General features: G+C 37.8%; 1 protein-coding gene and 1 pseudogene across 1 annotated transcript; both read right to left on the bottom strand.

Moving 5' to 3' along the window:
• Positions 1 to 399: 399 nt before the first annotated feature.
• On the bottom strand, positions 400 to 2,689 carry LOC148915989 (egg cell-secreted protein 1.3 pseudogene; annotated as a pseudogene).
• Positions 2,690 to 8,122: 5,433 nt separating this feature from the next.
• On the bottom strand, positions 8,123 to 14,083 carry LOC148915988 (TMV resistance protein N-like). The gene is given in 9 exon segments (XM_089054192.1): positions 8,123 to 8,514; positions 9,486 to 10,236; positions 10,330 to 11,295; positions 11,298 to 11,366; positions 11,480 to 11,755; positions 11,854 to 12,955; positions 13,049 to 13,149; positions 13,151 to 13,575; positions 13,914 to 14,083. Coding segments are annotated over 7 exon segments (3,627 nt in total). The 5' UTR covers positions 13,559 to 13,575; positions 13,914 to 14,083; the 3' UTR covers positions 8,123 to 8,514; positions 9,486 to 9,531.
• Positions 14,084 to 16,404: the final 2,321 nt, after the last annotated feature.

Raw genomic sequence — 16,404 nt, 5'->3', positions numbered from 1 at the left:
AGTTTTTTTATGTTTTCTACAAGTAGATGTGAAGTTGTTCTTGTTTTCATAAAACATTCTCCGTATTTTCTATTTTTGCCCACTGAACAGGTTTTTTGTTTGTTTTTATTTTCTCAAAATGAAAATGGGCTCTCAAAACATAAACGAACGGGGCCTTAGTTTTTTTTTTAATTTTTAAATAATTGTTTTTTAATTATGGAAGAAGGCGATGACATTACCCATTTTCTTATTGGAAAAAAAAATTACATTCAATAAGGTAAACTTAAAAACAAAACTATGCATTCATGATAGGCCATATAGAATTCGATAGAAACTGATTATTCTAATCATTTAGTCTTAAATAGTACTACACTCATAAAGATGAGACCAATTAAGCCATTAAAACACTGCGACTGATTCATGCTAAAACATAATTAAGATGAACAAAATAGACCCTACTAATTAAGTAACTAGCGTGGCTAGAGACCCCATGCGTTATTCTTATTGATTGAAGATCTTAAATTCTTCAAGGGACCAACTTCTCCAAATTAGGAACAACTTTTACATTTATAGGATCATGAATTGATGGTGGTGATGGTGGATTTGCCGGCGGGGATTTAACATGATTGGCTTCATCACAGTAACCCTTGAGTACATCAGTCTCTTCCGCGGTAAACCCTAGTGTGCCAAGTAAGGCAGGCCAACACCGATGCTCAATGGTCCGAATGGCTTCACAACAGCTATGACCCAAGTAAGTCTCAAAATTCAAAAAAAAAAAAAAAACATGACAACCTCATCAGAACATGCCTGGAGTTGGAACAAAGAGTCCCAGCAGTTGGAAGATCCTTCACCCAAATTCAACCTGGCAGCGAGGTTCGATTTCAACCGAATTAGGTTAGGATTCAAAGGTTGAGCACTTGTGGCTAAGAATGACATAGTCAAGGCTAGAAGAGCTGTGAGAAGGAAGAGCTTGAAAGTTGTGTAAGCTGCCATTTTGATTATTGTGGATGAGTAAGAGCATGATACGAATGAAGGGTTTTATATAGATGGTGAGGTGATTGTGTTATAAAATGAAAAATAAAAAACGTTACGTGCATTGGGTGGTGAAGAGGCTGCCGAGGATAACTCATAATGACTATGATCATGTGATTATTTAACGGCAAGAGAAGTGGATGAGACTCAGCTCACCATATGATGATGCATATATTATTTGTAACAAAATTCGTGGGAATTAAAATGATTAAACGTAATTCCCGACCAATGATTTATCAGACAAATTAATGGATAGGTTCTCGTCTTTGTGATGGTTCGTTTGCTTGCTAGCTAGTGTAGGTTTTCTTTGCTGATGTCAAAGGATCGACCATTCATTTGCTCACTGGAAGTTGGTTATTGTGTTCACTATTCGTGCTCATTCCCAAAAGATTGAATGAGACCCCTAATTCGATGATTAAGTTTATGTTTGCTTTATATTTTAATTTCAATTTTCCATTGGATTTTTAATTATTGAAAAAATATGCTTACCTGTTTAGAGCTAGACAACGATAATTTGTGATTGTGGGTTTGCTTTGGCATTGGTGCTTTTGCATGCCTGCCTACGGAAAGGCTATAATGAGGGCTTAAAGTGAGGAGGTTATTTGAGGAGGTCAAATCTCACCATCAACAAATGTAAAGAAATCATGGGACTTAAATATTTTAAAAGTTTTGATGGTCGGATCGGTCTCCTCAAATAACCTCATCACTTTAACTCCTCATTGTAGAAGCTCCCTGCCTGCCTGATTAGCTAGAGATTTTGGGCTTTAGTTGGTGCCTTTCAGCCTCAGTTGCTAACTTCAGCTTCTACTGGACGAGAATTCTATAGTGCGGGCCTTATCTAAGCCTCTTGGATGTTTGTTTGGCTCTGTTGTGCTTAATTGGGCTGTGTTTGTTGCTTGCTATGTTTTTAGCGTGCCTTTTCTACACTGTGTTTCCCTTTTACTTGGGATACACTTGTTGTTATGGCTGGGCATGGTATGAGATGACACGGAATGAAGGTCATTCCAGTGTCAATTCTGAATAGGGGAATCAGGATGGGATGACACGGGATGAGAGTTTTTGAAAACACATTCAAACCATACCGGACCCAAACGGGATCGGTATGATTCTGTATCAATGTTGATACCTTAAAAAATCTGCAACAGATGATGTATCAAGTGAAGACTGACAGTGAATGGAAATAGTTGAAAGAGATTCATCATATTCAAGAGTTAAAAAATAAGTCATAATTCAAGGCTTTGCTTGATCACTACTGATTTCCAATATCTTTGAAAATAAAATAAATTACTTTCCACCTTAATAATTAGAGTGGGAGGGGTGGAAAATTCTGTTATATATTATGCCTTGTGCAATTAGGACATATGAAGAACAAGTTGAACAAGGCGCAACCTTCTCAACCTGCTAAGCTTGATTTAATTGCTCATGCAGAAATGGAAAAAAGAAATGGAGATTTCTGGTGGAAAGGGAATCGATATGGCATGTGCCGTGATATGGAAAAAGGAGAACAATTGAAATATGGAATTCAAGAAACTAGATGGGATAAAATAGCAGTGGTGAGTGAGTGAGTCACTCAGAAACTAGATGGTATTCCGGTTTTGATGCCCACCCCTACTTGTTGTTCCTTTTTGAACAATATCTCTATAGCTTACAATACATCTTAATGTTTTGTGATTTTGATTATAGCATATGTAGTAATGTCAATCTTCTTATAGCTCCAAAATGTTTTCCCTAGCGTGAAAATGTCATCCTCTCCGCTTTTGTGAAAATTTGAGTACATTCTTATGACCAGATTGAATTCATTAATCATGTGGTACTTCTTAACTCCAATTCTACATATATTTTACAATGAAAAAAGTTACTATAATTTTATTCAAGATACAACTAGCACTGCCAAATCCTACTCAACTTATTCTGAAGTTAATGAACCTCTCATGAATTCCATTATGTTTGTTGAAATATAATCCATTCTGGCTGATTTACTCTGCTCGCTGATTTACTGCTCGCTGATTTAATCCAGATTCTCGATTCGTCCAGTTCGGCTGATTCGTCCGAGAGTATTCGCTCTGAAGTGTTCGGGCCTCGCTGATTTGTTAAAGCAGATAATTTTCTATTTTCTTGTTCTGTCTATTTTAAATGATGTAACGAGAGCCATTAGATCATAGTCTAGGTGGATTCTCTAGCTTAGATCTGGTATGACACGTGTAAGCACCTAATAGGGTGACAGTTGTAATTACAGTAGAAGAGAATCACATTTCTCTCTACGTCACCACACTATGTAAGCTGCAGTTTTGCAAGAATTCAATAGAACAGTGCTTTCATCATTTTTCTCTTCATTCTCTCTAGCTGAAATCTCCAGAAAATACATCTCTTCCTAAATCTGAAAATACATATATAAACTAAGAACTCTAACATGGTATCGCGAGCCAGGTTCGATTGCTTGAGCTGGGCGTGAATCTGTGATTGAATCGGAGAAATTGGTTTTTGTTTGAGCTAGAACTTGAGCTCATCTGAAGATCGCGATTTCTCAAATCCAATGTCTAATATGGCAGGATCGAGTACCTCTGAGCTGCGAACTCCAATTTTCAATGGAGAAAATTATGAGTTCTGGAGTATCAGAATGAAAACTATTCTGAAATCTCATGGTTTATGGGATCTGGTTGAGAATGGGTTAAGTGACCTAGATCTGAAGAAGGAGAAAGAGGAGGCTGTAGACACTGAGAAGTCTATGATGGTTCTGATGAAGGATGCTCGTGCACTTGGATTGATCCAAAGTGCAGTTTCAGATCAGTTGTTCCTCAGATTGTGAATGAGGAGACCTCAAAGGGTGCAGGATATTCTGAAGCTGGAATTCAGAGGAGATAAACAGGTACGAAATGTCAAATTGCAAGGGCTACGTAGGGAATTTGAATATACCCGCATGAAGGATAGTGAATCTTTATCTGTATATCTGGTTAAGTTGTTTGATATAGTAAATCATATGAAGAGTTATGGTGAGGAACTATCTAGAGAGAGAATTGTCCAGAAACTATTGTTTAGTTTACCTAAATCTTATGATTCTATCTGCTCTGTAATTGAACACTCTAAGGACCTTGAAACACTTGAGGTTCAAGAGGTTGTTGCTTCACTGAAGAGCTTTGAGCTCAGATTGGATAGACACACTGAGAATTCTACAGAAAAGGCCTTCACTAGTCTGAATGTTGGTAGAAAAACCCGACCCTAGTCTGAATGTTGGTAGAAAAAACCTTGAAAATGGAATTGCTTCTGCAGATCAAATATCTCAGAGAAATTGGAAATCCAACGATGGAAACAAAATGGCCTGCAAAAATTGTGACAGATTTCATTATGGAAAATGTTGGTATGAAGGAAAACCTAAATGCCATGGTTGTGGGAAGCCTGGACATATGATCGAGATTGCTATGAACACAAGAATGTGCAGAAAGTGAATTAAGCAAATCAGGAGGAAGATTGTGGCACTCTTTTTATGTGTGTAATGCTGCAACTGATGTGAAGGTAAATCACTCTGGTATATTGACATGGTTGTAGTAACCACATGACAGGAGATGAGGGACTTTTGGTCAATATTCAAAGGAATTTGAGCTCTAAGGTGAAGATGGGAACTGGAGAAGTGGTCCCAGTTGCTGGAAAAGGAGTTTGGTGATAAAAACTAAGTTAGGCAAGAAGCACATTCATGAAGTAATGCTTGTACCTGGCCTTGAAGAAAATCTGCTTAGTGTTGGGCAAATGATGGAACATGGCTATCACCTTGTGTTTGGAGGAAATGAGGTGAGTGTTTATGACAATCAGTCACTAGAAAATCTGATTGTGAAGGTGCAGATGACAAATAATAGATGCTTTCCATTGACGATGATGCCTGCGAGTGAGTTGGTTCTAAAAGCAAGTGTCACCCATTGCTTGCAGACATGGCATAAAAGGCTAGGGCATTTAAATGAAAGAAGTATAAAATTGCTTGAGAATCAAGGGATGGTTCATGGCTTACCTCACTTGGAGCAGAAGTCAGTTGTATGTGATGGTTGTATGCTTGGAAAACAGCATAGGGATTCTTTCCCTTTGGAATCCACTTGGAGAGCTTCAAACCCTTGGAATTGGTTCACACAGTACATCTGTGGACCAATGAAAACAGAATCATTATCTGAAACAGGTACTTTCTACTGCAGATGATTTTACTAGAATGTCATGGGTGTACTTCATCAGAAATAAGTCAAGTGCATTGGAATGTTTTAGAAAATTCAAAGCTATGAGTGAGCTGCAAAGTGGGTATAAGATAAAAGGCTTGAGAAGTGACAGGGGTGGAGAGTTTCTATCTGGAGAATTCAACAAGTTTTGTGAGGAATCTGGTATTCAAAGGCAGCTAACTATGGCATATTCTCCACAGCAAAATGGAGTGGCCGAGAGGAAGAACAGGACAGTAGTGGAAATGGCCAAGTCCATGTTGCATGAGAAAGGTGTTCCCTATGAGTTTTGGGCAGAAGCTGTAAATACAGCAGTCTATTTGCTAAATAGATGTCCTACCAAGGCTCTTAACAAGATAACACCATTTGAAGCTTATACTGGCAGAAAACCAGGAATTGCCCATTTAAAAATATTTGGATCACCTTGTCATGTGCTTATTCCTTCAGCATTGAGGCATAAGCTTGAAGAAAACAGTCACAAGTGTATTTTTGTAGGCTATGGTCTCTGTGAAAAGGGATATAGGCTGTTTGATCCAAGTACTAGGAAGATAATTCTGTCCAGAGATGTGCAATTTGATGAAAATGGCTTATGGAAGTGGGAAAATACAAATGAAGAAGAGATGGTAGTCCCTTTGCCTACTGAGAATCAAAGCTGTGAACCAAGTCAAAGCTTGGATACATCACTGCAAATGAATGAAGAAGTCACATTACGAGCTGAACCAAGTCAAAGCTTGGATACACAAATTCAAATAGTTGAAGATACCACTCTGCAAGATGAAGGCATGGGTGAAAGTTCTCATTTCTTTGATCACACACCAAAGAAATGGAGAAGTGTAAGTGAAATCATGGCTGAATGTAATGTGTGTATTGTGGAACCTGAAAATTATGAAGATGCAACTCAAGATGAGTCATGGAGAAAGGCAATGGAAGCTGAACTGGAAATGATAGAAAAAAATGACACTTGGAAACTTGTCGAGAGACCATTTGCTAAACCTGTGATTGGTGTTAAGTGGGTCTACAAGACTAAACTGAATCTGGATGGTACTGTGCAGAAAAACAAGGCTCGTTTAGTGGCTAAAGGCTACTCACAAAAGCCCGGTATTGATTACAATGAGACTTTTGCCCCTGTGGCAAGGCTAGACACCATTAGGACTTTGATTGCTCTTGCAGCACAAAAGGAATGGTACCTATTTCAACTGGATGTGAAGTCTGCCTTTCTCAATGGCATTCTAAAGGAGGAAGTTTATGTTGAACAACCTCAAGGATATGTACAAGAGAGCAAGGAAACCAAGGTGTACAGGTTGAACAAGGCTCTATATGGACTGAAACAAGCCCCAAGGGCCTGGTATGATGAAATAGATGCCTATTTCAACACTGCAGGTTTTAAGAAGAGCTTAAGTGAAGCTACTCTCTATATCAAAACAAGTGACACCTCAGGTATTATCATTGTCTCACTCTATGTAGATGACATTATATATACTGGAAGCTGTCCTAAAATGCTTGAAGAGTTTAAACAAGATATGATGCAACACTATGAGATGACAGACTTGGGTATGTTGCACCATTTTCTTGGCATGGGAGTGGAACAAACTGATAAGCATATTTTCATTCATCAAAAGAAATATGCCATGAAAATTCTTGAGAAGTTTGGAATGAGAGATTGCAAGTCAGTGGCAATTCCATTAGTGGTGAATGAGAAATTGTGTAGAGAAGATGGAAGTGAAGCAGCAGATGAAAATGAATTCAGACAGATTGTAGAGTCTGCTGTATCTGACTGCCACAAGACCAGATATCATGTTTGCATCTAGCTTGCTTGCTAGGTTTATGCACAAACCCTCAAAGAAACACATGGGAACTGCTAAAAGGGTGCTGAGATACATACAAGGCACATTAGATTTTGGAATTGAGTTTGAAAAGGGGAAAACAGCTACTCTAATTGGGTACTGTGATAGTGACTGGGCTGGGAGTGAGGATGATATGATGAGCACCTCAGGATATGCCTTCACACTAGGCTCAGGCATGTTCTCTTGGGCTTCCATCAAGCAAAACACAGTTGCTTTATCTACATGAGTATGTGAGCGCTGCAGAAGCAACTTCACAAGCTAAGTGGCTTAGATTTGTGCTTGAAGATTTTGGTGAAGAACAGGTAGAAGGGACTTCAATTCTATGTGACAACACCTCTGCAATTGCAATGGCAAGGAATCCAGTTCATCACCAAAAGACAAGGCACATCAGCAGGAAATTTCATTTCATAAGGGAAGCCATTCAAGCAAAAGAAATCGAATGGTGTACTGCAAGACGAAGATCAGATAGCAGACATTTTGACTAAGGCTCTGCCTAAGGATCGGTTTGTGAGGTTGAGAAGCTTGCTTGGAGTGAAATCAGCTAAAGGATTAGATGGGAGTGTTGAAATATAATCCTGTCGCTGATTTACTCTGCTCAGCTGATTTACTTGCCGCTGATTTAATCGATTCACTCGATTCGTCCCGATTCCGCTGATTCGTCGATTCTGAGTATTCGATTCTAAGTGTTGATTACGGCTGATTTGTTAAAGGAAGTAATTTTCTATTTTCTTGTTCTGTCTATTTTAAATGATGTAACGAGAGCCATTAGATCATAGTCTAGGTGGATTCTCTAGCTTAGATCTGGTATGACACGTGTAAGCACCTAATAGGGTGACAGTTGTAATTCTGTTAGAAGAGAATCACATTTCTCTCTACGTCACCACACTATGTAAGCTGCAGTTTTGCAAGAATTCAATAGAACAGTGCTTTCATCATTTTTCTCTTCATTCTCTCTAGCTGAAATCTCCAGAAAATACATCTCTTCCTAAATCTGAAAATACATATATAAACTAAGAACTCTAACAATGTTTGCATAATTTGAAACTCAGAGATGCTAAATAAGAGAAGACTGCATAATTGAATATTAAATTGCACAAACTATCAAAGATATGATCAATGAAACAGACAAGGGAGGAGTTCCAACAAAGCAATTGATCGGTTTTAGATCAAAACAATGCCAATGTTTACGCATATGATTGAGAATTCTTGTTGGCTTATTTCATCCTACACACAACAGAATATAGCAGTTTAAATAGTCACATAAGAACCAGGTAGGTCTAATGAGCCTGTAGATTTTGAGGTGAAAATTTCATGCGAACCTGGCCAATAAGCACGCAAATACTTTTGATCATTTCGAGTTGCACATTAGCAATGTGCCCAGTATCGGCCATGGCATCAGGAACCCAAATTTCAGTTGACAACAGGACACAATTGGCTGGCTTCAACAACAGTAGTCTTGTAATTATGTACTTTAATGCAGAAACAAAAAAAAGTTACAGTATGTCCTGTTTATTTGCATCATAAATCTTGCATATACATACTTTTGCAATGGGAACAAAAAAGCAGCAAGATAAATTGTTCTCCTCTCCTACTTAATATCATTGAAACGTGTCGGAAGACATATCATTGAAACAAACAAAACAAAGAACCATTCACTTGTTGGAAGACATATCATTGAAACAAACAAAACAACAACCATTCACTCTATCTTAAGATAGATGAGATCATGGAAGACATATACTTGATTGCCGAAAGTAACTACTTAATGATTTGAAGTATGTTAGCAGATGCTTTGCTCAAGTGCTAAATAATATGCAGCAACATGAGTTAATTAACCTGATTAATTAGTGCTCTGCAGTAGTTAACAAAGAAATGTTCTTTCTCAGATGCATAAAGCTCCTGTTATCAACCAAGATGACAAATGTACATGAGAGAGAGAGAGAGCAGAGGAATTATCATCGAAGATATGAATCTAATGATAAATGTATGGTTAGAAAAGAAAATGCAGGGAGACAGATGGTGGTGACTTACTAATAATATCCGTTGTGAGGTGCAGATATTTGAGGAGGAGTTTTTAACGAATGTAGCAAAATTTTAGCTCCTCCTTTAAGAATAACAGTTTTTATTAAACTTTTCAACAATAGCGAAAAATAAGAGGGGGCAAGAGCTAAGTAGCAAATCAAAAGTCCCATGCACCCCCTGCTGTAGTTGAAAATTTTCATAAAGTTGTTAAAAAGAGGGAGAAAATCTTTACAAATTGAGAGAAATTCAGATATGCTCCTAAAACAAAACAAGGAATAGAGCCAAATAAAAAAACAGTGGGAGAACCAAATGAAGGAGCAATATAAGGCCAAAAGAATGAAGCACAAGCAGTGGAACAAACAATAGTACGTCAAATAAAAAAAAATGAAAACTAGAATAAGCCAAAGCAGCAACTCACATTAAAATGCAGCAGCTGTGATGCCTCTTGCTTTGAAAGTGAGGAATCATAGCTCAGTCCCAATCACATCGATCTTTTTTCTTTTTCTGGGCCGAGCTTCGTCAACAACATCATTTAATTCATCTTGGTCTGCATCTTCGGAAAGAGCATGGGTATTGCAGAAGAGAGATTTTTGGTGAGAGCTACCACTTCCACTAGGACTAGCCTCCTGGTCATCGTGGCGTTGTTGACCTTGTCCATCAGCTGATTTGGTAGGACAAGTAGTAGTGCTCTTGATGATGGATTTGTTCATCATGATCTGGTTGAGTTGTTCCACATCTTGCTCGTGCACCAAACGAAACCCACACTTCTTCACACTCGCACAAGATTTTTCGTCTCTCCACATTATGTCTTGAAAATAATCAGTTGTGAACCAAACCTTTATCTGACCGCATATCTTCTCAAATTCTTTAACAGATACATAAATTACCCAAAGGTGATCTGACACAGCATCGCAATACATAAAAGATTTTGAAAATACTCCATTTATTACTCCTGGTGCGGAACAGCTAATTTTAAAATAACGAAATTCAGAAAGATCAGCCGGAACTTCAAACACAGCATATAAAGCAATTCCCATCCCCGTGGTACATGAATCCAGAGGTAGCTGCACAGTTAGGGAATCTCCCAAACTTTGATTACTGAACCACTCTGGAATTTTCCTTCCAGGAGTAAAAATTTCGAATCTGTCAAGATTTATACAAGGGAGTACCTGTACCATATACATAGATATATACGAGGTTAGTAAGTTGTAATTATTATTATAGCAAACAACAAAAGAGACAGACAGAGAGACAGAGAGAACCTTAAGGTATCGATGTAGCATTTTCAGTATTATACTATCGCAGCCTTCATTGTCAACCAGTACAAAGCAATTGGCACAATCAAATCTACGATAATCAATATCGTTGTTTATATCCACTAATGAGCAATTTGACGAAAGGTGTGGTAACATTTTTAAGGAAGTGCAATCGGCTATGTTTATATCCACCAATGAGATAAGCTTAGAAAGATCTGGCAATTGTTCAAGACTTTGGCACCCATTCACCCAAAATACCTTAAGCTTAGAAAGACATCCAATGCTTGCAGGAAGGCTAACAAAATTGTTTCCACTAAGCTCTAATTTTTCTAAAGAGAACAAGCAACCAATATCACTGGGAAGATCCCCTTCACAAACACCACAATTACTCAGATCCAAATACTTCAAAGAGAATAAACCATCAAGCGAAGCCAACACAAAAGCCTTTCTTCCATTTAAGCGGGGGGAGCCCCACCAAAACCCTGATTTATTAGGCTGTGGTCCACTTATTCCACCCAAAGATAAACCAATCAGTTTTTTCAAACCAACAATGGAGCGTGGCAGCTGTCTTATAGAAGTTTCAGACAAATGAAGCCCTGTAAGAGACTCCATCTCCCCCATGTTCTCTGGGAGTTTCTCAACTTTTGAGCATCCATTCATCCAGAGCCCTTGAAGAGACTTGAAATTACAAATTTCACTCGGAAGACCCAAGAGATTTTTGCAATCCGATAGAATCAGAGTAGTAAGGCCAACTAGAAATCCTATTGATGAAGGTAATTTCTCAATGGACGTCCCCAGTAAACTAATCGTTGACAAAATTTTCATTTGCCCTGAAAATTCTGGAATCTTTTTCAATTTTGAGCAAAAATCAAGATCCAAGCTTTTAAGACATTTAAGATCTGCAATTGACGGGTGAATCTCAACCAAATTCGTACAACATTTAAAACCCAACAACTCAAGATTCGGAACGCCATGCTGAAATCTGGGGTTGTGGTCAAGTTTTCAGAGCCAAGAAGGTCCATTTTTTTCAAGTTGGGCAAGTCCTGTACGATTCATAACAATGGTAGAACGGATAATTAGCTCAGATTTATTTTAATTTTTAAAATAAAATATAAAAAAAAACTAATTTCTAGAATGGCATATGGTCTACTCTTACCTTTCTTCCATCCCAAAGCCGAATAAGTTTGCTCTCACGCATCTTAAGTGCAGTAAGGAAATTCGGTTGAAAACCTGAAGGGAGAAATTTTGAAGGATAAAGACTCCATATGATACTTCTCAAGGAATTAGGAAGAATTCTGGGGCTTGAAGAAATGATCACATTGTCGAATTCAAGAACTTTCAGGTTACACATCTTAGAGAAGGCTTCACAATTCCAATCTGCCATTTCAAGTCTCCTCGTGCGTAAGGCAATGCCTTTAATTTTGTTTGTTGCCTGTAATTAAGAATAGTAAAGGAAAAGTTAATTGCACATTTAAGTCAAATTTCAATCATATTTCTTTCAAAACTTGGTATTTTCTACATAATTCTTACCGTATTGTTTATGAATACTTGAGAGATATCATCATGATTGCACAATCGACTTCGTCTACCGGGCTCATCAGGACACTCTCGACGAACAATTTCCAATGCCATTTCTTGTATCAAATCATGCATCTCAACCGTGTTATTTGAAATATCAATAGTTAAAAGTGATTTTTGAACAAGAGCATTTATCCCAATATGACCACATAGGCCACAACTGTCTAGTATTTCAATTACTTCCTCCTTGTCCTTCCCCTTATGAAAAAATGCAACATCAAGAAATATATCCTTGTTCATCTCATCTAGCCCATCGTAACTTATTTTGAGCAAATCAATAATTTCTGACTTAGGAATTTTCCGCAGCTTATCCAATTCACTTTTCCATTCATCTTGATCTCTTTTATACACTAAGCATCCCAAAAGTTTAAGAGCTAGTGGAAGGCCTCTGGCATAATTTACAAAACCCTTGGACAATTCCAAGAAACCTTCCTCAGGCTCATTTTTTTTAAAGGCATTCCGACTGAAGAGCTCAAGAGCATCATCATCACCTAATCCCTCTACCTTATATGATACCTGCATATCATGCTTAACTAGCAACCGTTTATCTCTAGTTGTAATAATGATTATACTCCCCTTACCAAACCAATCCTTTTCACCAGCCAACTTTTCAAGTTGGCTTGATTCACTCACATCATCAAGAATGAGAAGAACCTTTTTATTATACAAGCAATTCTTAATGACAGAGGTTCCCCACTGTTCATCCCAAACTTGAGTAATTTGATCCTTTAAGATTGGGGAAAGAAGTTGTCTTTGTAGATGAACAAGATTACCACGTTGAGAAACCTCTCTAACATTAGCAAGAAAGCTGCTAACTTCAAAATGGGTAGAAATGCTATCATAAACTAGCTGAGCAATGGTTGTTTTGCCAATTCCGCCCATTCCCCATATCCCCATAAAGCGAACATCATCCGTAAGATGAGCTAAAAGCAAATCTATGTGCTCACGTATAAACTTCATTCCCACCAACTCTCTGGAATCTAACAATTTGAATCTGCGATGTACTTTCATCCACACCCGTTCAACAATATTTTCAATAAGCTTTCTTTCACACCTACAAGGAGGAAAAGTAAAAGGATCATGAAGTCTAAAATATAAGCCATGGGTTTTGTTAAGACATATAGAGAAGTTGTTCATTCATGCTTACTCATTCTTTGAATCTATCCCAGATAAATTGGCTACTTTTGTTAAAGCATCTCTCCAGCGCTTCACCTTATCGATGTCTTCCCTAAACCTTTTCTCATGCTCAAGCAAAGGCGTCCGCAAAACTGCCGCTTTGTTTTCTCACATCGGAGGGATCCACATGATAAAACACTGGCAGAATTGTGCCCTTGGATTTCATGCATTGGAGAATCTTTGTAAGCTCATCCAAGCACCAGGAAGAAGATGCATAATTTGGCGAGAGAACAACGATTGCAAGTGTTGATTCTTCGATTGCTTTGATGAGCTCTGAAGAAATAGGTGTCCCTATTTCAAGCTCACGATCATCCTTGAATGTTTTAATGCCCCTGAGCTGCAATTCGTGGTATAAATGGGATACAAAGCTATGTCGAGTGTCCTCACCCCTGAAACTCAAAAACACATCGTGGTTCGGTTGAGGAGCAGACTGATGAGGTGAAGGAAGAAAGGCAGAGTCTCTTTGGGTGGTCAATGCCATTTGGCAATCTGCTGCTTCTGCAAACACTCAATGAAAATAAGCCTTTCGCTAATTAAATCTTCAAAAATCCAAACACTCAACTAATAAATAGAAAGATGATGATAAATGGCTTGCAAAAAGAAAAGGATTGAAATTTAAAGAGGTCTTTTTTGGGTAAACCAGAGGAAAACAGAGGAATTCAATATATAAACATTAGAAGGAACAAAAATACGAATTTCAACATTTAAAACAAAAATATAAGCCTCATGACTACACAAGTGAACTAAAAATTGCATACGCTTTAGTCAACGTTACCTGAACAAAACAGATATGGAAATGTAGTCGAAGCAAGCCAACAAGTTTAGCTTAGTGTTACCTCAACCCCGAAAAAATTACAGAGCCAGAGAATTTGTAATACCAGCAAGCCAGCCAGAAACTCTCAAAATATACAACTTCTCAAGACCAGCCAAGAACCCTACAAGAAGAAACAAAGCTAGCAGCCTCAGAAAAGAGAGAGACTTGGAAACCGTGTAGTGGTGAGCACACGGTTTCTCTTTTCACCAATGGGAGTCATTTATCTTTTTTATTTTTCTAAGGAAGAGGGAGGAAGAACCCCATAAAAGAAAGCAACATGATTCTTTTGCTTTTCAATGAGTGCTTTCTTTTGATTTCAATGAGAGCTTTCTTTTGCGAGTTATTTGGATGGTCGCTTTCAAGGAAATATGCAGGTAATTACTTGATATTTCCCTCACGATAATAACGAAATTTGGTTAAGGGGTCAAGGATTTTCTTTTTACATGTATTTTCATACTACTACAACTCATCAATGAAGGAAAAAAAAATTCATTTGCAATCATAAAAAATAACTAGTTAATTCTGAAAATTAATCGAGGAATTTTTTTGAGTACAAGCGCAACACAAAAGTTTATATGTAATTAGAGCAATTTGAGCAATCAATAGACTCAAAATGGCTTTGCTTTCAAGATCTTGTCTTTTGCAAGCACATCGATATTTTAATTGAAGTCTATGCACACTAGTATTTTTAATGAAGGACTATACTCATAGCAAGTTAGTGCATTTTATTTTATTTTATTATCACGTCAATTATTTGAGTGGTTGCATAATTTTCTTTTGGTCAAATTTAACTGATTTGAAAATTGGCTGCACACATTTTAAATAAAGCCAAAGGAAATGGATCTTTCCATGGAGAAGCCAAGAAATTTCCTATGTGAAATTGGGTCTATTCATTCACCTTCAGCCAACTTTGCCAAGCATTCTCCTAACAAAACCCATAAAATAATAAATTGTCAAGAAGAAAAAAATTTGTTTATATGCAATTCCCAACCAACTTCCGCACACAAAAAGACAAAATAGCGGAAAAGAAAAGGGAGTTTCACTAAAACACCCAAAATGAGAGTTGAAATTATAAAAAAACCTAAGCACTATTTAAACATATAATGACAGGACCGCCCAATTTCTGAAAGGGCGGACCCGCTTAGGTGCTGACATCACCCGATGCCGGGCCCACTTACTAAAAACCCAAGACATCCTACCAAAATTTTGGAGAGTCTCCCCTGTAGACTGCTCAAACCCAACAATATTTAACTGCATAATTTACATGAAATAAATCCCAACTGCCAGCATGCTTTTAACATACAACAATCCCAAAATAAAGTGGTCTCCGGCCTCAAGTAACAACCTAACATGGGCAATAACAGAGCATCTAACAGAATTTGTTTACAACAAACAGTTGAGTAGAAGGAATTTACACAAGTCCTATCTACGGATGAAATGTTTGGAGCTCGCAACCTGCTCGAACACTTCCAAAAGCAACTCTGCACAGGCAAAACAGAAATATGTGAGTGGACAAAATAAAGTTTACATTTTAAATCAACATAATAACCCCACCATGTAAAAATAAGGGAAATAGCCTTCTATGCCACCCTTTTGCTAATTTTAACTAAAAATACCACCTCTTCCCAATTTTTTTACAACTAACACCTTTAAATATAAAATTATTGCCCACTTATTGTACCCATATCATTTTTTCAGAAATTGGCTCTCTCTCACTGTCTTCGCTCTTTCTCTTCGGCCCATCTCTCTCCTAGTGTACCTCTCTCTCTTCGACGCAGTTGTTCTTTCCCACCAACAGTGGCCGTGCTCATCCAAGCGGAAATCCATCGTTGACATTGACGAGGTACTGTTCATAACCATTTTCTTTGAAATGTGGGGTTTTTGTGAAGGTTTATGGTGTCTGAATTTCTAAGAAATTGGTTTGGTTGCTTAGAAATTGGGTTTGGGTTTATGGGTTTCTATGAACTGGGTAATAACGCACACCCATTGTCACTGGCTCGCAGCCACTGTTCACAGAAATCAAACTCTTCATTTTGTCACAAAACGTTTGGGCTTCGTTCACCTTTTGGAATCTTGGGTTAGCTTATAGTAGATGTTTGTGCACTGTTAGGTATTTTAAATTAGAATCAGTGGTTGTGGCTGATCTGAGAGGTTGTCTATAAGACCACAAAATCAATTATTAAATAAAACATGATTTCGGAGAAATCATGACAATGTAAGCTTATAAAACCCCGTCTTTGATATTTAGGATAACAGATGGCTGCTTAACTGACCATCGAGCAGTTGTCTATTTCTATCACAGATTCTAAAGTTTGTTTCATGGAACATTTCATACCAAAGCTGCTGGTACCTCTGCTGGATGCATTTACTGTAAGTATGACTCACTCCTAGAAGATTGCTTTTCACTGTGGTGCAAGTTGATGCATAATGACAGATAGCCACCCACAGCTGTGAAACAACTTTGCGCTAATGCAGTTGTAATCTGTTGTAGAATTTGAAGAGATATTAATAGT

The sequence above is a fragment of the Prunus mume genome, linkage group LG6, assembly GCF_029339155.1.
Source record: "Prunus mume cultivar Tortuosa linkage group LG6, ASM2933915v1, whole genome shotgun sequence".
NCBI classification, from domain to species: domain Eukaryota; kingdom Viridiplantae; phylum Streptophyta; class Magnoliopsida; order Rosales; family Rosaceae; genus Prunus; species Prunus mume.
Note: the sequence above shows the minus strand (reverse complement) of the source record. Positions and strands in the feature narration are given on the sequence as shown.